This window comes from Halictus rubicundus, chromosome 3 (genome assembly GCF_050948215.1).
Source record: "Halictus rubicundus isolate RS-2024b chromosome 3, iyHalRubi1_principal, whole genome shotgun sequence".
Lineage (NCBI taxonomy): Eukaryota > Metazoa > Arthropoda > Insecta > Hymenoptera > Halictidae > Halictus > Halictus rubicundus.
The window spans coordinates 4,047,610-4,072,043 of record NC_135151.1 but is presented as its reverse complement, the minus strand read 5'-3'; the positions used below and the strand labels follow the sequence as shown (position 1 = coordinate 4,072,043).

General features: G+C 38.2%; 3 protein-coding genes across 5 annotated transcripts; 1 reads left to right on the top strand and 2 right to left on the bottom strand.

Annotated features, from left to right (window-relative positions):
• The first annotated feature begins 21 nt into the window (after positions 1 to 21).
• Positions 22 to 3,719, top strand: LOC143352425 (organic cation transporter protein-like). The gene is made up of 9 exons (XM_076784898.1): positions 22 to 208; positions 805 to 1,088; positions 1,169 to 1,272; positions 1,435 to 1,589; positions 1,664 to 1,832; positions 1,937 to 2,262; positions 2,526 to 2,830; positions 2,900 to 3,036; positions 3,310 to 3,719. The coding sequence occupies exons 1-9, from the start codon at positions 187 to 189 to the stop codon at positions 3,332 to 3,334; spliced, it is 1,527 nt and encodes a 508-aa protein (XP_076641013.1). The 5' UTR covers positions 22 to 186; the 3' UTR covers positions 3,335 to 3,719.
• Positions 3,720 to 4,096: 377 nt separating this feature from the next.
• On the bottom strand, positions 4,097 to 7,006 carry LOC143352426 (epoxide hydrolase 4). The gene is made up of 6 exons (XM_076784899.1): positions 6,068 to 7,006; positions 5,349 to 5,473; positions 4,968 to 5,243; positions 4,736 to 4,893; positions 4,411 to 4,665; positions 4,097 to 4,346 (listed from the first exon to the last, which is right to left on the bottom strand). Exons 1-6 carry the CDS (start codon positions 6,278 to 6,280, stop codon positions 4,168 to 4,170), a joined length of 1,206 nt encoding a protein of 401 aa, XP_076641014.1. The 5' UTR covers positions 6,281 to 7,006; the 3' UTR covers positions 4,097 to 4,167.
• Positions 7,007 to 15,489: 8,483 nt separating this feature from the next.
• Hmt4-20 (Histone methyltransferase 4-20) lies at positions 15,490 to 22,869 on the bottom strand. 3 transcript variants are annotated; one of them, XM_076784893.1, is made up of 9 exons: positions 22,740 to 22,869; positions 21,394 to 21,627; positions 21,151 to 21,316; positions 20,896 to 21,066; positions 20,697 to 20,825; positions 20,418 to 20,607; positions 19,903 to 20,314; positions 17,640 to 19,454; positions 15,490 to 16,800 (listed from the first exon to the last, which is right to left on the bottom strand). In XM_076784893.1, the coding sequence occupies exons 2-9, from the start codon at positions 21,606 to 21,608 to the stop codon at positions 16,407 to 16,409; spliced, it is 3,492 nt and encodes a 1,163-aa protein (XP_076641008.1). In that variant the 5' UTR covers positions 21,609 to 21,627; positions 22,740 to 22,869; the 3' UTR covers positions 15,490 to 16,406. The 3 variants fall into 3 exon arrangements, with proteins under 3 accessions (XP_076641008.1, XP_076641007.1, XP_076641010.1); XM_076784892.1 differs by lacking the exon at positions 22,740 to 22,869 and adding an exon at positions 22,389 to 22,732; XM_076784895.1 differs by lacking the exon at positions 22,740 to 22,869 and adding an exon at positions 21,950 to 22,382.
• Positions 22,870 to 24,434: the final 1,565 nt, after the last annotated feature.

Below are 24,434 nucleotides of genomic sequence, written 5' to 3'. Positions count from 1 at the left end.
CTTTGCACATGTGTCGCGATAGATCGATAAAACAGATAAAGAGAGCTGCTTCAGCTCGTCTTAGTCCGGTTAAATCACTTGACGCGAAAGTTGCAGAAAGTTACGAATACTTGGGGACACTGCGTATATTGCGGTGGCAATCACTGCACAGATCGAAAGAAAGTGCAGTAGAAATACGCGGACATAATGCTTCAAATGGCGTTGAAAGGTAAGTTGATATACTCGGCGTAGTTCTATATATTTTGCTCATATTAGCATTCGAAATCGGGACCAAGTCTAAATATACATTCAAGTTTGCGGCACTAGCCGCGCGTCTCCATTGCGTCATACTGATACGCATGCGAGAAACCAGTTTAAAGTTCACGATGGCACGGAGATTAAAAAATAATAGAATTGATAATTGCAACTGTTTATCTGAAGCGCCACGTTAATTCATAAAAAATATTAAATTATGTCACGCAACTAAAACTTTCCTATAATTATACAAAACTTTGCACTTTAAAACGTTAAGAATAGCATAAGCAATTGAGTAGGCCGAGTATTTTAAAATACAATTGTTGTTTAAACTTATCATTTTCGCTTAATATTTCGAATTTGCAAACAAGATTTGTAATATGAAAAAAATATATTCTATACTTATTCATTTTACGATTTTATAACAATAGTTAGTATACGTTAAAATATACATACATATTTTTACTATTGTTTTGGTAATAGTTATATCAAAGTTAATTCATTAATAATATTTATATTCGTCCGAGACTTTATAAAAATTTAATATCAATTAAATAAAAATTATTTCAGAACATTCGTTCGTGGATGTCATACAAAATGCAATGGGTGTTATGGGCCCATGGCATATTGTGATAGCAGTAGCACTTTCTCTCGTAAAATTTCCAGTTGCATGGCATCAGCTATCAATAGTATTTCTCGCACCTCCAACTAATTTTTCGTGTGCTGCACCAATATCAACAACCAATGAATCTACTATAATGAAATGCTTCATAGATATCGGGAACGGTACTATGGAAAAGTGTACAAGCTTCAAATACGACAAACGCATATTCAAAGAGAGCATTATAACTCAAGTGAGTTGAACGTTGGCTCTTTTATATTGTTTGAATTTAGGTCGATGAATATGATAGAAACCATGGACTATCTTTTTCAGTGGGACTTAGTCTGCGATAGAGAACAACTAGCAAATTTTGCACAGACTTGCACGATGTTTGGAGTCCTTGTTGGTAACTTAGTATTCAGTATAATGGCTGATCGGTGTGTTGTTCGTTATTACAAGACAATTAAAAAATGTATGAGATCAGAGCACAAATTCGCGCCTGATTTCGTATTAAAATAAAACAAGGAATCGGACGCGAACTTTTGCGCTGCTCTAATATATCATGAATGTATTCACAATGCATGGAAATTTGTTTCCAGAATTGGTAGAAAGAAACCACTGATGCTTGCAATAGCATTGCAGTCAATAACTGGATTTATGAGTGCATTTGTTTCTTGGTATGAGTTATTTTTAATATTTAAATTTATCTCTGCTATAGCCACTGGCGGTACTATGCTGGTTAGCTTTGTTTTGCGTAAGTAAATAATTTGCGAAGTATTTATTACTGCTTTCAACATATTTTTAAATGTACTATTAAATTAATTGCAGTCATGGAGATTGTGGGAGTTGAATGGCGCTCAACTTTGTCGGTACTCTTTCATGTGCCATTCTTGTTAGGCCATTTAATGAACCCTTTAATCTCGTACTTAACCCATACATGGGACGGATTCCAAATGGCAGTTTCTATACCTTCTATCTTCTTATTGTCATACTACTGGTATGTAAAATTGATGATATTATTATAGTCAGTGATGGTAAGCATTATTAGTCACTTATTCTTGTAAAATCAGATTATTTTTAGTGATTTTTCATTCATCATAGGATTATACCTGAATCACCAAGATGGTTACTTGCTGTTGGAAAACTATCAGAAGCAGAGCAAATCTTGCTTAAAGCAGCTTATAGAAATAAGATACCTATAGAGAATGTTAAAACAGCAATTGATACGTATGAAGCTGCTGCCAAAATCAGACACAAACACGCCGAAGAGAAATACAGTATCAAACATTTGTTTAGGACTCCAAATTTAAGACTGAAGACGATTTGTATATGTATTAATTGGTTTGTTTGCGGTGGTTGCTTCTTTGGGCTGGCACAGTACATGGGCTACCTTGATGGCAACATTTTTGTGAACGTTGCTGTATCAGGTAAATTACTTACTCATATTCAACGCTAGGTTTATGGAGCACTAAACGCGAATATTTTACATTACTTTATAAAAATAACGAGATTGCGTCTATCGAAATTTTTAGCCATTTTTTAAATAATATATACCCAAAGAAAGAAATTTTTTTAATAATTTGTAAATTCGCTGCAGTCAGCCTATTAAAAATATTAGAACGCGTCCCGTAAATCTAGTGTTACGTAACAAAAGATATTACTAATTAAAGAGAGTATATATTTCTTCTAGCTGCCATGGAACTGCCTGGAACTATAATAGTCCTTTTTCTGATATCACGTGTATCACGCTTAAGGATTTTAATAAGCGGCAATATTTTGTCAGGTGTAAGCCTGATCCTGTTAACTGTAATATCAGATTCTACCTTGACAGTGTGTCTAGCTACTTTAGGTCTTGCAGGAATGGCACTCAGTTTTCCGACCGTGTATCTATATAGCAGTGAAGCGTTTCCAACCGTAATTAGAAACGTTGGTATCGGATTAGGAAGTGTTTGTGCAAGAACTGGAAGCATGATCGCACCCTACATAGCTACCATGGTAACGTTTTCTGTGTGCTCTCAATGCGTGTCATTTACCTGAACGATTTATCCTTATCCTTACTTTTAGGGAAAAATCGAACCTTGGTTGCCACCAGTGATATTTGGCATTGGACCATTAATTGGCGCTGCGTTGTGCTTTTTTTTACCAGAAACAATGAACTGCAAATTACCTGAAACTATCGAAGATGGTGAAAATTTCGGAAAGTGAGTATATGTAATAATTGGACTGCGGATTTGATGCATTTATAACAACAATGGGTAGATCAAAATAGTGAAAATATTAAAAAATAATCTAAAAATACTGTTTTATTATCTTGGATTTATTAATATGTTTAAGGAAAGAAATAAATGTATATGTAGGTCCTGTATGTTGTAATGAAGGCAGACAACTTTTATTTTGCATGTAATTCCGCAGTCTAATCAGAACAATTTCAGTAGTTTGCAATAGTATATCTCAAGTGTTGCGATGTATTCTAGGAAAAAGAACAGAAGAAATACATGAAAGTGATAAGATGTGCTTGGGAGAAGAAAAACTAGAACATCGTAACCTTCCATCTAACGAGTAGATATTTTTTTATGATATACATCTGAAAAGAGCTCATTAAAATATTTGATCATTCTCACTTCTCCTGTGCTACTATTGTGGAAATAGAAAAATTTTCGAATACAAGAGATTAGATTTATTTATATCAAATCTCAACTACTATAATACGACTTATTATACTTAAGCATATCAATATATTTGTATATGATTATATTATATTTTACAAAACATGAAGTCTTTTTATAATTAACATGTAAATCTATAATATGTTTACTATAGTTTCTCGAAATATTTACAGTATTACTAAATGTAATATATAAGTATTCATAAGAGATCATTTTATGCTGCCCTCACTAAAAACTATTCTTACTATGTTTATATATTTGTTTTGTTGCATACGAAGACAGATCTTTGAATGATTTATAACTATATCGAAAGATTATGTACATTGTTAATTGGTTAGTAACAAAATATACATATGTTAGTACAAAAAATGTATTAACAATTATCTGCTTAAAACACACATATAAAAATAAATAGCGACAAATCAGCCTTTGCAATGTAAATGGATATTCTTCCTCTTTATATCACTGTACTATTCAATGTTATTGAAAAGGTTTAATATACCTTTGTAGTAGGAGTTCGGGATTGTCCTGGACAGTTCTCGATTTGTTACTGTGTCCAATACTTTGTCCAGGATTTAAAAGTTGAACGACTATGAAAGTTGGAGTCTAAATTATTAATGTACAGAAACAAAAAACCAAGTGTCATGAATTATCTTTCCTAAAATATCAATTTGTAGTATGGCCCATATAAAATACTTTACTAGGTAAACCATTTACTACACCACTAGTTTTCTTTTGTACAGTACCAATCATATGATTACCATATTTCACAGTATTACTTAAAGATCCCCACCACGAGGTCATGATGCTTTTAGTTGGTGTCTTTTCGACAGTATTTGTTGTACCTGAAACACAAAATCTTTTAATATTTATCAAAAATAATTTAATTACAGTTTGCAATTAACTGACCTATAAGGAACTTTAGAATTGCTTTGTTTACTACATCTGGTTTTTGTTGGTGAGGAAAGTGTTGTGCTCCAGACACTACCTTCACATTCAATTTCTCTATATATTCAGAGCTTTGTACAATATTTTCTATCGATACCAGAGGATCTACGTTTCCAATGATAAGCAATACTTTGGTTGAAATCGGTTCATTAGACTCTGTGTTAAGCCTCGTGAAAGGGAGATTTCTGTAATAGTTAATTGCACCCGTCCAATCCTCTGCAGGAAATAGTAATAGTCATGATTTCATATATCTACAGTCGTACATGTAACATGACCTAATATTTACCTTTCCTGCTAAATGAATATTTGTATGCTTCCACATAATTCTTTTCAGTGCTCGTTTGATTTACTTGAAGATGTTGGAAGGTATCATTTATAATAGATAAATCTTCTTTGAGAGCATCAATTTCTGGGAGGAATGGTAATCTACTGAAGTGTATCCATCTGTGAAACAATGTTAATCAGAGACTAAATATATTCAATAAAACAAATAAAAATTCATATATTATTGTATCTACTTTGAGTCAAATACAGAGTCTCCAGGCAATCTGTTCCAGTAAAAATTAGGATGAGGACTTGATATTGCAATAAATTTGTAGATCATATCCTCGTATAAGGCCACCATGTACCAGCCTAACAGTCCTCCCAGGTCATGACCAATTATACTACATTGCTTTACTCCAAGCGATAAAATAAATTGTTTTAACTCCTCAACTAGGACTTCTAGTCTGTAGGAACGTTTAGTTGATGGTTTATCACTGTCGCCAAATCCCTTTAAATCTATTGCCACTACCCTAAATAACAAAGTTGTTTATTAAGTATAATTTAAAGAGCTGTTGAAACAAGAAGGCTGCTCTAATCTGACACATTGTTATGGCAAGCCTGATCGTGCATCGTACCTAAAATGTTCAGAAAGGCATGGTATTTGTTCTCTCCAAGACAACCAGCAGTCAGGGAATCCATGCAAAAGCAATACAAGTGGTTTATCTTTATTTCCAGCCTCCACATAGTGAAATTTTACACCCTGAATGAGAAACAAATTATATTTTATTTTTTGTTAATTATTGCTTATTATGCGACAGTAATAGAAACATTATTAAATCCTCTGAATAAAAATTTTCAAAATCGTCATTTTACAAGTAATTGTTAATTAATTCCTTCAATATAATATCATTTTGTTTACAGCTACATTTAGAACGTTTTTGTCCTTAATATTTTCCTAGTAAAAAAGAAAATTTATATTTATTGTGTGTTTATATATTACGAAACAAATTTTGTTTCGATTTAAAAGACTCGTTATTATATGATAAGTAGTTAATTTTTTATTTATCGCATCGATCTGAAATATGAAGGTTCCTAAAATAGAAGAGTTTAAAACTAGGGACGATTTTTATTCAGATCCAAAAATAAAATCGATGCAGCATCCGTGTGAAAAGAACAAAACATTACAATCGCTCTTACCGATCGAAATCGGACGTGTGCATTGGGCGGTTACGTCGCGAAGAGTTTATCAGAGGTCGAGTATTCTTACAGTATTTTTGGATTGCTGTCGCATCGAAGTATAACTTTGTGTCGCACATTTTCTGGAATGACCATTATCTCGATTGAAACACATTACCTTGATTTTCACGTAAGAATGCGTTCCCAAGTTGTTATCGACTAGACACGGCGGCGGTTTATCCCTCTGTTGCATCATGAAGAACTTTTTCGGGTCCCAGGCCCATTTTAGAAACCGTTTCACTATTAAATATAAACCGTACACAAACGACAGGAAATGTAACTTAATTATTTCCCACGTAGATATCTGCACGATCTTGTCGTTTGTAATCATAGTTACTCATAAAGCGAGATCAAATTTAAAAAATTTTAAATGTTTCTCGTTGCACTAACACAGTGTCCACACACTACAGATTTATTATAAGCCACGTGCGCATGCACTCACTTTTTTTTCAAAGCGCACGTGTGTTTCGTCACAAATAGAGAGATCCAACGCGCTCCGTGAATGATCGAGTGATACGGATCAATATGATTCACGAGGTTAATCAAACATAGATCCTAAATCGTAAGTTTTCGTCAAAACTGCCGCTGAATTACTGATTAAGGCTCGCGGCCGAGTACGCACGATCGCCAGAGGTCATTATCAGCTGCGACGAATCTTTTTATCGCGATCTGCACGCAACGTCAAAATATACGCGCATGACGCTGCCGCGATCAGGTGCTGGGTACCCCGAATTTCTATTTCACGAAAGTGTTAGGACATCTACAGGGGATTTTCGGGGATAAGCCGCTCCGGGAATGATGAATCGTTTATAACGGGACGTGGATCTGTACTTTGAGCTTGTCATGTTTTGTGTCGATGAATTATTACGAGAGGCACGTGATACGGCGTTGCCTATTATCCGGATATGATTATAGAGAAAATGACACAACGATTTGATAAATGACTGAGCTATTCACTCGACAAGATATTAGATTTGTTTAGTCTGGATGATACAAAGTATTATATTCGACTATTGTCAAATTCCGTCGAATACATGCTACAAATTTTAAGAAGCCTGTAGATATACATATTTAGATATCTTGTAAGCAAATTGCTGCTATATTGGCGGCAGAACACCGCGGAACGCGGAACCAGTGTCGCCAGACAGGGGAAATTGAGGGGAATTGTGGATACCCCTCTCCCTCTCTCGCTGAAGTAGGAGATTGCCTGATTTTGAGCCACTACAATTCTCAAGACCACGATCGGAAGAGAGTACGAAAGGCAACATTGTACCGCATTACCCACCAAACAATCCATGAACAAACTCCATGAACAATCCAAACTCTTTTGTTATTAAAAATACCGTAATGAAAATATTATCAGTCGATTTGAGATATATTTCTGATGAAAACGAATCTAAATTCAATATAAATCGGATAATAACGAAGATTAAAATAATATTAAAAAATTTCATGCAAAACATTTTCGGTAACGAAATTATTGGCACAGATGTCTGCTCCTATACCTCGTCTGTGGTCTGTGCTATTCGGACGTAACCCTATAAGGTGACTCTTAAGTATAGAACCAGATGGCGCTACCAGTGATTTCCAAAAAGGAATATCGACTGTCGGTAATTTCGTCTACCAAGTCAAGCCACAGACGAGGTGTAGAAGTAGACCAATCACCCAATTGTTACCCATTGTTAATGAAACTAATACCACAGGCCACTTTGCATCTCTGTGGGATGTATAGTACATGAAAGATTCACTGATACGTGTTTTTTGTCACCTTTAATTTTGAACTTTGAACTTTGACCACTGTGCGGCCTAACGACCGGCCCTCTCCACCCCCACGACCATCTAATCTCAACCAACTACAATTATATCATCTTTTTGAGACCCTGTAAATGATTCTCTATATTTTAACTACTGTTCAGTGACAGCTTGTCCCAGATTAAAGTGTACTTGGAATCTATGCTTAACTACAGTCTCTATGCGAATATCTCGGAAACTAAGACCTTGTTGACCTTGACAACATATGTGAAGATGAAGATCATCGGTGCTGGATCCCTTTTTGTAAACATTTACCAAAAAAAGCATTGCATGCACAGTCTGTACGGATCATAAATGTGTGACGTGAGACAGAAAAATATATATTGAATAATTGGTCTACTCCTATACCTTGTCTGTGGGGCCACAGGGCGCATTTACCGACCGGTTTTGGACCTGTTTGGGCCAACTCGCTGTCTCGCTGAATAACACAGGGGCTGGCAGTCTCGTCGGATGACCTTGGTCTCCTTTGGGCTACCCTAGGATTGATCAGATATTCTGCAGGGCTACTTTAGTCTAATTTAACCTAGCTTGGCCTAGCTTGAGCTGGTCTAATAGATGAAATATAAAATAATGTGAACTTCGGTAAAATTAAAGATGTTTGCCTAAACCTGTTAACCCTCAAAATGTCTCGACGATTTTCAGGTTCATTTAAGCTTGTTCATCAATTTTCTAATTTGTTGATCTCATAACAACAAATCTAAATTAATTATCGGGAACCGGGTAACTAGACGATGCTTCGGGAATACTCATAAAAGTTGTGGAAGAATAAATGAATATTTTTCCGACTCCTGTTTCTCGCAGCCGCTTCAGAAAGTTTCGATCTCTCGTAAAAATCCAGAGTTTGACGAAACAGTTCGTCATATTCCGCTTCTCGTTACTGTAAATATGTAGAAAATAAATCGAGAATATCTACACCTTTTGCGTATTAAAACGTATATTTTCACATTCTGAAGCTCGCACGCCAATAATGGCATACAGCTTTTCGTTAAATAAGGAAACAGGGAAACGAACGGTGAACTTAACCATTTCTAATAGTACGTTACAGCGTTATACCAGTGTTATATATATGTATATATAAAACGATGGCTTCCGGTCTGCGAAATCTCTATACACAAACTGCATGCTACTGTTCTCGCGTTTCGTCGCAGGTTTTACAGGTTTCGCGAATCTATAACGAGACGGTTTCACATTATTACTCGAAACAATAACACATCCGCGTCTATTACTTGGGCTATGCAATTCATTTATTGTTACACCTTAATTCGTAGAAAATAAAATGATAATATACAATTTTATGCTTTTGTTTCTTTTCTTTTCTCTTGTTTTTTTGTTCTTTTTTTGATCAACAAAGATAATACAATTACAGTACTGACAATAATACAGTTACAGTATACGCCGAGACCGTGGGTTCTTCGAATAATCGATTTTCAATTAAAATTTCCGGTAACCATGTACAAAGCGAGGGGGGAGGGGGGAGGAGGAGGGAATGTTCCTCGCACCATTCGTTCGTTTTCAATCGACGATACTGTCTCGTTCGAAACACTAACATCATTTGCAAATAACTTGACAAAAACGATTCAGTTGATACAGCGATCGACAGCACTATCGACGATTAAAAAGCGAAAGATAACGGTGGACGAACACCTTCCTATCCTGTAGGACTGTAAAATGTCTCGCTTACGACAGCTATTGCAACGTTGCGCTTCGCATTCGTGAAATTCGTGTATTTATTAATTTAACAACGACGAGCTTTAAGTTCAAAGAGGAAACTAACGACTTTTTAATGGCAGTGAGAGGAAAGTTGTCCCGCACAACGGTAAGCAACGGATTCCCTCAGGCTAAAAGTGAAAATGAAAGATGATCACTCATCACACAGTGTGTGCACACGCTCGAGTGTGTGCTACGCGTGCGCGTAAATGCGTACGCAAGTTGCACACTCGATAACGTAAAAAGATTAATCAGCTTGGTGGGTCTCGATCTCGATCGTTCACCGATCAGAATCGTATGAAATCATTATCAACAAGCTCTCGAGTTGGCCTCGAAGCGTCGCCATAGTTAAACGGCCTCCTCCTCGCCGACTATCTTAACTTCTCCTCGAATGCACTCGTTTAACCTGTTGAACGAGATAGTTCGTTCATGTTCATTACGTATTTCATTTACTTTTTAATTCGTCCGACAATTCCTTCTCCTCTTGGTTATGGTACTATAAGGAGACTGTGGAAGTTATGCACTTATAGCGTATGCTAGAAAATCAAAAATTGACTCTAGCAAATTTGTCCCTCAAATATTAATAAAATGCACTTTGAAGCTGTTTATGAAAGAAATTCAATGTCCTTTACATTTCTTTTCAAAATGTATACTTGCATAAACTTGCACAATCAACCCATAAGTACTACAAATTTGCCTTCATATTTATTGGACAGTGGAACACAAAAGCATAATCGCAACCATGTCTTATACGCAGCTTCTCTCAACTTCTATAACCTACAGAATGATATATACAAGATTAATGGTTGCGATAAAAACAAAATTTTTGTTACTTTAATTTCATTCGGGAAAATCGCCTGATCAACAGGTTAAACAAGCATCGCTAAAATTTTAGCGTGAACACGTTCACGGTCTCGTTCGCGAAATTTACACGCGCAGAAAATTCGTTTTCCATGGGAAATTTTAGTCTCGAGTTGGATCGAACGGAAAATACTTTTGTTTGATCTTGATTTCCATCATCAGAAGCACGAGTGCAAATTGGAGAATGCAATCCGCAAAATATGTACAGGTGACCGACAAAACCGTGAACGCGTCAATGTTTTCTTCGCAACCCGTATGCAACCACGAAAACTCGCAATCGTTTCAGAGCTTTCGATCGTCCCAAAAGGTTCTAACCGGTAGAACCCGACGGGAATCGTTTTGCGAGATGAGAAATTGCCAGGGAACGAGTCTGGCTTCTTTCTGGATGAATAGAGGCTCTTTCTAGCTTACAAATTGCAGTAGACTGTCCGCCAAGTTCGTGCCGCTTTCATTTTACAGGGAATTTCATCATCTCGAGTCACAAATTCCGATTACATGTCCGCAACAGTCCTCAATTCTTTGTACATTTCTCTAAACAGACATTTCATTGCAACTACTTAAAAAAAAATCTTAACATTGCTCAGAAGCGACTCCGCGATAACAATTATAATCGCGCGACCGTGAATCACTCCCTGCCTTCTTATAATCTCTTTTGAGATTCATTTCCAAAAGAAGAAACATTTTTAAGCTACTTTTCGACGTAGCGAGATTGAAAGTTTCGTTCATAAAAACGCGCCAACAGGCTTCTGACATGTAAGCCATTAATAAAAATATATTACAATATTTTGAGTCGCTGAATTTCATTGATTTGTTCGCTTGAGACTCGCAGAACTCGCAAGTGTTTCTTATACATTTCAAAAATTGACAGCATTGTCGGCAAGCAAAAATTGTCATTTCCAGCGGATTTTGGAAAACAGAAATTCGCACGAACTTGTCGGACGATCCGCCGGCAAAAGGTTACAAAATCGTTCTCTCGTTACACACACGGAGAAACAATGGAAACGCGGTACCTATTCTCGTAAAAGATTCTCGCAAAAATGACGAATTGCTTGATGACGTGGGGGGGGGGGGGGGAGGTTTCGCTGTTTCTTCTCCGGTTTATCACGGACCGTCGCCGTTTCGCAAAATCTGAATGTACAACGGGCGAAATCAACTCGTTCTCTCTCGCGTTTTCGATCCGATCCGATCCGATCCGCTCTCTGTTCACTGACAGAGCTCGCCGAACCCATTATTCTCGAGAAGAAACTTGCCGGAGCTACGCCGGAACGAGAATAGTCCAGTCGAATAATACAATAGCATCTTTTCTTTTCTTTTTCTTTCTTTTCGTTTATCACAAACTTTACAGAATGTATATAGATCGATTAACGGACATACTATCAAGGAAAATTACATCCTATTTGTATATAATGATTAAGTTAAATTACGGAACGCCCTTAAGTGTTATTTAAATGCTCTATTGCACGGTGGAGGAATGATCGCCGTGTGGGCCTCGTTTGATCAGGTTTGCGAAATTTTGGGACTCTAGTCTCGTAGAACATCGAGTCGGCTTCCCTTTAAATATCTCGGTTAATTAACTGATCTAATACTGATTTCTCCGCCTGGTCCGTCCTCCCTATTTTTCTTCTTTCTTTTTTCAATCAAACTAAAATATCCTAGTCCTTCTGTAATCGTCGTCATCGTCGTCGCTAGACTGCGGATCTTTATGCAAGATGAAAATTGTCAATTACTGAAACATAGAAGCCAAATAGAAGGTTCTTTCTTTCTTTCTTTAGTGGTGTTAAAAAATAGTGTATTGATGCTTGTAATGTTTTTCCTGTTTTGAATTGCGCATACTCATTTTTGTCATAAATGCATCAAATCCGCAGTCTAGTCATCGTCATCGTCGCCGTCGAGAGTATACATCTTGACACAAACACAGGACGAAAAGAGAAAAAGATATGCACATATATTTAATAGAAATGTACAGCAGTCCGTGACACGTTTACGCTGCCGCGATTGTGTTTCGCTAGATAAAAATGTGATCGGACCGCGGATCATCGTGCAAATATTTCAATCGACAAATTCGTTCCGACAATAATCTGCTCTGTGAAAGTTGAATGTCAAGCGAAATGAGAACCACGTGAAATTTCGATACAGATTCATTAGATCCGCTGTCCAGTCGTACGAAAGGAAGTATACTGTGCGAACGAACGAGACATAAACTACTTTGACCATTTTTAACGCTGCCGTACGATTGGGTAGATCTATCTTATGTTTCAGAGTACATTTCCGCTCCGCGCACGATCGGAGTTATAGCCATTCCTTCTGAATGCGATGAAGGCTCATCTACTGTGTTTTAACGCGTTGGAAATTTTTGCAGGAATTTTACAAGTGGAATTTGTGGGTTCCGGAGGAGTTGAAACCGTGATTGCCGTGATGAATTTAATTTACTTTCGTCTCCGGTAACTCGATAACTATATTAATTAACACTTTATGTACCGGGAGCCTGTTGGCACTTTACGGACCGGAAGCCTACTACATAATCGGCTTTTTAATGACTCAGCTGAATGTAGAAGAAGTTCCATAACTTTCTTATAAATAATACTTTCAGAAGAAACTGGTGCGCTATATAAATTCCAAAAATTTGTTGAATAATTAATGAAATTCCTGTCGCTTTTGAACAATTTATTGAGACGTTCTCGGCCGTTGATCTTCGGTTTAAAAAAGACTTGTAAAATTGCCGGTAGGTAAAGTGTTATGTAATAATAAGATTCTCGGCGAATGTTTCTAAATAATGATCCAGAATGAAATTATTAGATTATCCTATTAGAAGAAATTGATTAAGCAATCCTCGGTTGTGAATCGCGAAGTTTTGCAAAATATTATCTATCAGTAGTTAACTATTCACTATGAATTGAAACTCGGTGCTTGCGTTCACTTCCACTGCTAGTTTATGCGACATGAGATTGAAGATTGAAGTGTCATCGAATTTATGTCTCTCGAAAGATTAATCATTGCGTATCGTAGTCCGTACAATCACGCCTCGAAAGATTCGAAGAATTTCAGAGCGATTTCACAATTCGCGAAGAGTCTCGAAAAAATATCGTGAGAATTGAAGAGATATTTCGAGTGCATTATATCGTTGCACGGAACAGTGGCGGATTGGGGGGGGGGGGGGCAACAAACTGTTGGAAAAATATCAAAGGCACAAGTCACAACAATAAAAACAAATAAATAAAAATGTTAGCCGATTTAAAGATAAGAATAACATGTTTGAATGACGTAATTCCCCCCATATCTGAAATATAGGTTGAACAAAATTAGAGTAGTATTAATGATTTTGTGCATTGTGCTATTGATAAACCTATAGAGGTAACCCCTAGGCGACAGAAGTATAAATCCGCCACTGGCACCGAGCGGAAAAGTTGAAAGGTCGCTGAACGATACACGCGAAGAAACTGAGAAGTCGATTCGAATCTTCCGAAATGCTATTGCACGTGTATAAAACGTTGTAAATACTACATACAGTACGGATCGCCATTGCAACCGAACGAATTTCTATCGTAGCTTCAACGAACAAATCGAACGATGAATTATGCAAAATAAATAATTGGTCTCCCGTTTACAATGCGCTCACGATTACCATAAGCACCGCGTTCGACGCTAGAACTGTTCGACGCGTTTGATGCGTTTATGACAAAAACTAGTAGATGGGATGCAAACCGGGAAAACGTTTAAAAATTGCTACGCAATCTCTATGCACATTTCCATTGTTATGAGTTGTTTATTCAAAGGCGGTGCAAAATACCTTCATTTGGATGATGAAACAATTTTTAACGGTAAAAATAAAGTGAAAAATGAGCTCGTATACATGTTTCTTGGTACTTTACAAATTTGTGGACACCATAAATGCATAAAGATCCGCAGTCCGATTTAATTATTCTCAAAGCAATATTAACCCTCTATAATGCTGTGTAATTTTGTCGCACATTTGTTGTACGCTAGTTTAAGTCTGATTTCTTGTTAAAAAATTCATGTATTGTTATTATGTAGCTTTTTCAACGTCATATATTTTTCCAGCTATATATATATGTTCCGTTGAAAAGAATAGGGTGACAGAGGGCTAAGGATGGAAATAAATATCTGTTTAGCTCCTGCCTCTCGCGAGCGAGGCAGAGAACGTTTATTTCACATAAAAATCTGGATTCTAGCAATTACTATAGCAGTTCTAGCGTGTGACGCGCGATGTCTTTGTGAAACATAACGAGGGGGGGGGGGGGGAAAAGTGTGTATGACATGTTTTAAACGTACACCGTGTAATTGTCTGGCATCTGTCGAAAAAAAGAACTAAGAAAGAAAGAGAGAAACAAAAAAATATATATATATATGTACATATATGTATACCATGTAGAAAAATTGTTTTCGACCGAGAAGCGTTTCAGATTTGGATGCTCGAAAAATCGCGCGACTCTTCTAATGATAATTGAGCCTGAAGTCTCAACGATTGACAAAAAACCGTTTCACAATCGAAACGACGCATTGATTTCATTGTCTACGTCTACGTGTACAGCAAACGGTTCAACGCAAAAGGATCACGTTAATGAGATAATCTACTCTTCCTTCACTTCTTCTCCTTACTCTCTTTCCCCACACCGCTTTTTTTCCGTTTTCTACTTCAAAATTCCCTTTTTAACTCTCTCTCTCTCTCTCTCCCTCTCTCTTTCTCCCTGGCTCTCGACTCGCTAAATGAAATTCTCTTAGTGTTATTAATCGTTATTATTGTTGTTGTTATTATTATTTCGTTACTATATTCGTAAACGGTGTATTCCGATACACATATTAACGTGCGTGTTTGTTGTGTAATACATCGATATACAGAATACAGTAATGAATGATTCACGTATACGCGCACGTACGTGTGCGCATATCCGTGAGCGAAACCGAACACGCGGTACACGCATACCTACGCGCGCATATATACAAGCATATATATAATATATGTATATGTATATATATATACTTATATATACACACGTATGTACATACATCTATATGTGTACGTATATATGTATATATATGTGTATATACATGTATATATGTATATGTATAAGCATTATGTACAACGTTTCTCATGATATCGATCACGCAATCTGAAAACAGCAATTAATGTGTGCTACCTAGTATTAGCTAAATTAATTATTTAATTATTATCATTATTATTCAATTATTATAATAATATCTATTTTTATACATAGTATAAGAGTATGGATCTTCCTCCTTTGTCCTCTCTTTTTTTTTCTTTATCTACCGAAAACAGGTGCAGCTCAGATGCAACTCGAACAACCGTCGGCGCATACCCCCACCCGGGCTTTGAACAGCGGGATGGAGGGATGATCATCTATGTTCGAATTCGTTCGTTATTATTCTACACGCGTGAATTTTTTTTTCCCGTACGATGCATAAATATTAGTAAAAAAAAAAGGAAAAGAAGAAACAAAAAAAGAACGAAACAACCTCATCGGTGTCGAAGGGTAAATCGATATTATTGAAAGACCGTAGATCGTCGAGCCTGTCTCTTGTATCAAAATCATATATGTACAGAATAATTAATACAAAAACAAAATCACCGCTTTAGTGGCTGCGATACCGGAGGTACCACACACGCCAGCATATTTCGTTAACGGTGGAACGATAAACGAGAACCGCGTGAAATTTCCCATTTTCGCTTTTCCCCGCGAGATCGATCCGAACGCGCCACTCCTTTTCTCTCGACCGTTTTTGCTTTTTCACCGTGAAACAAAGGACTGCACAGCTAGGCCTTGAAGCATTCGTTGTTAGAAGAACAAGAGGCGAGGGGAAATTCAGACGGCGAACACGGTAAAGAACGCAACTGAGAGAACGCTTCTAATTTGAATCGTAGTGGAGAGAGTGTAACTCGCGTCGTTTCTCTACCTCCAGCTCTAGGAGCCACCTCTAGGGCCACCTCTAGAGGTGGGGAGTTTACGGAGAACGGGACAAGGAGGCCTGCTTCCGCACGCCCAAGTTTCTGTTAATAGTTTGTTCAGAGCGGAACCAACAACAATTCCTATTTATAGCTGTTAAGAGTGCGGGAAGTCGATGGTATGCGTCTCGTTGCCGAAGATCAGGCGCAGCCTTTTCATCGGCGGCGGCGGAGGGTCCAGATTCAGCTCCCGTTTCTTGTGCCGTCTCTCCCGATCCCGAGTTTTATGCTTCTTCTTACGTCTACTTCGTTCCACACCCTCCACGCGCAACACTTCGTACTCAGGCTCGTAGCTGTCCTCGCTGAGACTCGTCCCCGACTCCACGATGTCCTCCAAAACCGGCGAACGCTTCATACGCAGGGTCAACTTTAACCGACCAGTCCTCTCTGGCGTGGTCGGACAAACTTGGCAGTTCGTCGTACTCGTCTGCCACTGGCACTCGGTCAAGCTGGCCGGCTTTTGTGCATTTTCATTGTTGTATGTTGATAATCTGCGAAAAACCATACATCAACTTCCATTCTTTTCTCTTCGTTCCTCTTCACCTTCGAGTGACCTTCAGTAGGATGGAAATAGATAGAATCCTTCTATAGTAGGCATTTGTTAATTATATCTATTTCCATTTATTTTTGTGCTTAAGGTCGCGCGAAGGTTACAATTACAGTAGTAGGTCATTGAATTCGTCTCGACCTTGGCTGTTATGTGCTGACAATAAAAATATACAGAGTGTCCCATTAACTCTGTTACAACGCGATATCTTCGCTATTTCCTTCTGGCCACGCGAACTGTCAAAAGGTCAAACTACTTGGTTCGTCGGGATACATATTGTAGTGGGAATAATTTTTTCCTCGAGGTCGTTTTCTCATGTAATTACATATAAAAAAACATCGACGACCTTGAAATCTCGAAAAAAAAAAATAATTACCACCATAATATATGTCCCCCCAAACTAAATAATTTGTCGTGTATTAAAATAGCGAAGATGTCGCTTTATATCAGAGTTAATGGGACAACCAGTATAACCCAAGAAAGTTAACCTTCAGAAAAGTGGTTTGTCTGCTTGAAAATAGCCATGTGTTTCTCTGACATTTTTGTTCTGCTATCAATAATAATGGAGATACTTGAAGTGCTCGAGTTAGATGGACTCTACACGTGTTCATCCAACTATGTAGTTACTCAATCTCACGCTATCCCTCTTTACTTCAGTAAAAACTGGCCAACCAATGAGAGCAAGACACTGAAACACTACTCGCTGCTTCGGAACGTCTCTCGAGCAACGCGCCGCTATAGGGAGAAATTAGAGAAACGTAAAAGCAACGTTGATTGATTCACCTTTTCAGACTTTCGCCGTCGACCGAGTTCTCCCTCGATTGACTGCTGGTGTCCGAGTCTGCGAACTGATTTTGATTACAACTCGCAGGCGGCCACGGTTCCTGCGGGACTAATACTGGCGGCTCGGCTTTATTGCATTCGTCATTGTATTGCATCTCTTGTAAATGCGACGTGAGCACGGACGCCTGGCGAGTGGTCTCCTGCTTCGTCCGTCGCATGATCGACGGTATTCTAATGTCCTCCAGATTGCTCTCCTTTTCGCTAAATTCGTAGATATCACCTTGAATACCCGAGTCGTCGTCGGCCACGCCGATGTCGGTGCTCGACATTTTCTGCCGATCCCTTTTTTGATTTCTCGTCAGACGGCTCTTTGCCTTTGTCACTTTGCTGCGAGTCTTCGAGACGGACGTGATCCCGTTTTCTCCAGTTTTATGCTCGCCCATTGCCTCCACTTCCTCCTTCAAACCGGACGAGACAGACCTTTTATCGCTAAACAACTTTTTCCGACTCTTATGCGATCTTGCCGTAGCGTTCGATATTTCGTGCTGTTGCAACGATTGTTTCAACAGAAAATTCTGGCTATCCTCTAAGAGATTGTGGCTGTTTGCTTTGCTGTAACTGTTGGTCGCCATTACACCGAAGTCCGAAACGCTTTCTTGGCATGGCTGTGTCCGAGAATCCGCATCCGTTGCGCACGGTTCAACGACGGTCGGTTTCTCGATGTTCATCTCCGAATTCTCAACGTTCACTATGTACACATCGTTCTTAAGTAATAAGTCGTTTTGATGAGTCGTCAGTACCGCACCGTGACAGTTGACATTTTTCTCGACATCGGTTTCCATGCTCGAGTTGTCCTCGATGAAATTTGTTTCGCTCTGCTCGTCGTTCACAGAGAACTTTATAGGCTCCGGAATAAATGTATTGAACTTGCCAGGCTGGTTTTGCACGAGACACTTGATCAACGTGGCCGAATTGATTGGATCGCTGGGTTTATGCTCCCTGATAGGATTTTGAGCGGCGAACAGTGCGGGAATATTTCTATCGCTTTCGATAATGACGTTCTCAGGCGATTTAACGCGAATCGGAGGCGTCTGCTTCTCAATCTCGCAGAAATCATCTGTTTTCGTGGGTTCGTAATTGGCTACTTTGTTCTCGTTGGAGTCTTGCTGTTCCTCCAGTTCTAGAAGATTTCTGAGACAACTGTCCGACTTTATTGCTGTTACGGACACACTGTTCGCGTCCTCAGAATGTCCGGTTGGGGATAAACTATAGCGACAAGTCCTAGACTGGTACTTCTCTTGCGGGATTAATTCTTTGTTACTAGCCACGTCTAAATGATCGAAACGAGTTGCTTCGGGTATGGAACTTACATGAACTGAATCACAGGTATTTGTACTATAATGATCTTTTCTAGAATCGGAAGCATTAACATTACCTATTGAGTTAGAGTTAACTTCTACGTCGCATGTTTCCTTTTCGTCGAACGACGATTCGCTATCCAATTCTCGGTTATCTTTCAGAAGCGTGGGCGGACACTCTTTCTGTACGTCGGAGCAAGTCGACGACTGTTCTATCATGTCATGGTGCGAGGACTGAACATGGCAAATGTCGTGTATCTCTTCGTTCAAGGTGTTCTCCGAATGCGGTTTATGGAGTCTCGAGTATACCACTTCCTCGGTTACTTCCACTCTGTCGGAATCCTCTTTGCGATGACTTATATCTTCTATCTCGATGTTCTTCGCTATGGAACCGTTCAAGGGAGACCTAGCTTTTTCCGACACTCTGCTTTTCTTCGTCTCCGTTCTTTTGTGTAGCCTGAAAATCAAATGCAAAACAGAATTTCACGTTAGTCGTCGATGACGGTTTTGATGACCTTGACAATGACATGTTATCAATAGATTGCGGACCTTTCTGCAAAACAAAAATTGTCTGCATCAATTACTAGAAATAAAAGCCGAATAAAAAGTTCTTTCTTTCTTCAATAATTTTAAAACGTTAAGCCTCCTAATTTCTTATAATGTTTTTCCTGTTTTCAATTTCACCTACTCATGTTAGTCAGAAATACATAAAATCCGCAGTCCAGTTAACAATTATTCAAACTAGGTTAGGAGGATGTCCTTGACAATGTATGTCAAGGTCAAAGTGATCAGAGTTACCTCCTCTAAAGTAAATACAGTAATGTTTAGTGATTATTCGAGATGATTAGAGACACCCTGCACATAGAGATATTACTGTAGTTACTCGAGATGACGTGCAGTCTCACCTGGAGGCCCTAAGGGTTTGATTGTTTTTCACATTGTTCTGATGGCCGTTGTTATTGTCGAATTTACTAAGCTGCTTATTTCGTAGGTTCCTCGTCACGGAATTGGTAATGGCGGATGGGTGCGGTCGTGATGCTTGCAGCACGTTCTCTCCATTGTTTATGCTCGGCTGTTGCTGGGCGATGTCAGAAAACCGACAACCTTGCGCAATCAACAATTCCGCGTCGTACTTCGTCAAACCCTTCCTCCGTAGCTCCTTGATGCTGAGACTCTGCGGTGCAACTGCTGTGTTGCCAACCAGCACCGCGTTTCTTTCTGTTAACGCAGTGTCCGCTTGTTGTTTATTGCGATTCAATGGCTGTTGTCTATGTTTCGTACGATTAATACGATTGTCCGTTTCCCTTAGACGATATCCTGCAACAGTTTTTCCATTCGTTAGCAACCAATATTTATTTCACGAGAAGAAATTAATAAACAAAGTTGAATAATCCGAGCTGAAGTCAACTTTAGAAAGTACCAGAGGAGAGCTCTTCGCCAGGCTTTTGCTTTTCGAAAGCTCCAGTTCCTCTCCTTTCGCAGGTTTCACACTCGCAGTAACAGTTACCATCCCCGAAGAAGTCTTCCCCATAGAAGCATGTTATTTCCTCACCCACTTCGATGTCACGAAGTACCTTAACACAAGCGGTGTCTCTTCCTGTTGCCACAAACTGTGTTTCATAGAAATTACATGGAATGAATTATTAGCGAATAGCAGCAATAGGATAAAAAGAGAAGTAAACTGGATATACTTATCGACCTTGCAGTTAGCCCTGCAGTCATGGTTAATGTACGCTGCTGGACCCAACCACAGTTGCGCGCAATTCTTCCTACAACTAAACATTACAGAAAAATCGTTCTTTCCGGGATGAAGTAACGCTGCTTCCTCCTGAAACGTCATTTCACGAGTAAATGGAAATTTCAGTTCCTCTCCACTTTCTCTATCATCGCGAACAAACCTTTTCACTGAGCTCAGCGATACAACCAACTAGACAAGATATTTTGTCGTGTTTCAACCATTTTCGAGTTGCACAAATTTTGGCACCTTTTTGACCCTCTAGAGAATATCTATAACACGGTTCTATTGCAAATCCGGAATCCTTGTCGAAAACTCTTAAGTATCGGTAAATCTACACAACAAAAGAAAATATAGTTGGTTTCAGTGGAATTAAACCGTTCATTGTAAATATTTCCTTTTCGCTAACACAACTCACATGCTTCTCCAAATTGATCTGCTGCTGCTTAGATTTTGTATGCGGAAGCCGTGCACCCCAATCACCACCCATCAACTTTTTGTATGTTTTCTCATAATTTTGTGTTTGAATAAATTCACAGATAATTTTTTTAAGTTCTTCTTTATTTGCTTTGAGTGGTCTGTACCTTTATAATTAAATAATGATGTTTATAGACATTCAAGTCGCTAGAAGAACATCTTATTTGCTCGCACAGATATTTACCTAATGTTCATTTTATGGGTGGTAAATCCTAAATAAGGATCTAACACGAGAGAAGTTGCTAGGTCATCGTTGTCAGAGAGTTCCTTGGGCGTCATGCCACCGCAACTGCCAACATTGTTAGGTTGCATTTTGGCACCCACCGACCCGCCTAATCTTCGCTCCTGCTTCCGTACTATAGCTGCTGAGCTTTGAATGGACAAGCAATCCACCACCATTCTGTAATCTGTACTGTTACTGCAGAAAAAAAAGGACTCGTTTTACTTTTCACAACAGCATAAAAAAACCACATTATCTATATATGCAAACACAAAGTATTTCGCATCTCTCCATTACAAATAACAAAAAGTTCATTGGTTATTAAATATCCTGTGTTAACTATGCAAAGCATAAAAACGAAATTATCTTGAATGTAAGCTGGAAACGGTTATTTTTACAGTCGGCACTCGTTCGTTCGAAAATGACATTTTAACTGGACAAAACGAGTGCAAGTGTGACAAATCACGAAAAGATCAGTGACACAAGATACATCGAAGCAAAGAAACGGAAAGATCATTACGAGATAATCCACTGATTTTAGGTTCACACGGTAACGCTTCCAGGGAAAACAGGTAAATAAATACACGAAACTCGGGGCGAAACGGAAGAAAGTAATGGAGAGAATAATATATTGTTCGGTAAAGAATGCACTGCTAAAAATTTTGGGACATCGACGCATCGATCGTATCGGTGAATTTGTTTGCGAGTCGCGGAAACGTTAAATAATCGAGAGACAAAGCATGTGCGGGGATCGGAGAAGCGGCACGTCGGTGTTAGGTGTTGTTTCAACAATATAACACGAATATCTGGAGATCATGCTCGCGAACTCTAATGGCGCAGACGAGCCAGAGCGCTCCTAGAGGCACGCTGCGCTCCAATTTATCCAGAGAATTTCCGTTCTTCCAACGAAACTCGAGAACGATCGAAATGTCCCATCTCGATCCTGGAACCGCACTTACCTTAAAGAAACTCTCCTGACAATAGAAAACACGCATTTTGCTAGCAATCTCGGACTTTTTTCGAATAGGACGAAGACGCGTTCGGATCTATCATGGCAGTTCTACTATAGGCACGCACACTTTCCCTATTTTCGTGCTGTAAAGGTACTGATCATTGTAACTGAATCGCTGCGATCCTTTCGTAACTCGAACGGAACTCGGCGCACGGCTTGTCGAAACAAATCCAGAAACGATGACCATTTAATTGTGAATGTAAGCGAGAAAATCCATGTTTTGGAACTACAGAATGTCGCGAACGTCATACATATATATGTCTTGAACACATCGGTCTAGTAACATTTCTGACTTTACCGAGCTGCCTGAATTACTCTAAAGCTTTCGCGGCCCCGAATTTCCTCGGAACGATCCACGAGCGGCTTGTTGAGAAATTACATTGCTCCGTGTGTGGATACGAGCTGCACGCTCGGTGCGATATACATTTTCAGTGAACATTTCTTTCTGTCCCTTGTCAGAATCGAGCTGAAGTTGTCGGAGGTCGGAGACATTTATTTGGTAACGTGAGATTTGAAAGATGTAACACTGCGTTTCCATGACAACCGTTTTGATATTTCAGTTCTCTCCGTAACAGAGTCTGGCATTAATCGATTAATATTTTTAATTTGATTGATTAATTAATGCTCGCAACTATAGAGGATTAATCGTGGACAATTGCGATCGATTCGATCGAGTGGTGGAATTAGTTGCCGATTGCTGGCTAGTATATTATATTAATCATTGATCGTTATATAGTTACTACTTTTTAACTTGTACAGTCAAATATTTATGTAATAAATAAGTAACTCACTCATCCATTCAATCAATGATTAAATGCTTGCTTTAATTAATTGCGATTGACCGTAGAATAAATGAAAAATTTAATCGCTTAACTTTCATCGCTAAATTTTATATTTTATTTGTAATCGTTTAATTGCATTAAAAATAAATATTTAGATTAAACATTGCTCGACTCTGTCTCGTAATGTTTATCACGATATCTGCAACTTTTCATTGTTGATTTTCATATTTTATCGCGGACTCATTATACACATTTTAACACTATTGAAGCTGATCTGAAGCGAATGTGTACATATATATTTAGATAGGTTTAGATAGGTTTTATAGGTAAGGGAATATAAGTGTGTGATAAGGAATTAATATGAAAACCGAGTTGCTTTTCACGGCCAGGAGGCTGAAAATAAATTACTACTACTGCTACTACTACTATAAAAGCTGATGTAAAAAAGATGTAAATGAATTTTTAAACGAAAAAGTTAGCAAATTGTGATAGATCAATTTCCTACAGTATTTGTTAAAAATTCAGTTCCGCAAGCTTTTGTAAATAAAATAATGAGAAATGCTAAAAAACGGATGACAAAGAAACACACATAAGGGACAAATAGTTATATTATCGCAGGAGCAGCTTATCAGTTAAAGTTAAGCGAAACAGCTGATATTGTTGATTCGAACGGTCGTTAAATAAATAAAAAAGTTAATACACCCGAAGAATACGTGAACTATGATTTCCACATTTATCGTTATCAGTAATCATACTTGAACTGTTACCAATCAATGAGTAATATGTCCATACCTCGCTTTATCAATGACACATGTGTACGAATCACGGCCAATTTCCTCGTTAACATCTCATAATTCAGGAAGCACAACGAGACATTAGGGGAGGGGTAAGAAAAAGTTATCTTTGCAATGATTGGCTAACAATTTACAACCGCGACAGTGCTGTCCTCACCGCCAGAGACAAGGTACTATATTGCAGCAGTGACAACTTTCAACTTGTTTCAATTAATTTTAACTGCATCTTTGAATTTGAAGTATAAATTATATTTTTAAGCAAAGTTATAGTTTCTCTCTGTTCTTTGCTGTTAATAATATAACATTTGAACTCGCAACTTTTCTGATGGAATAATGTATGTGGTTCTTGTTCAACATTTCTTTTAACAATTACTACTTATTATCATTATATTACCATAATAAATACGTAAGTTTTAT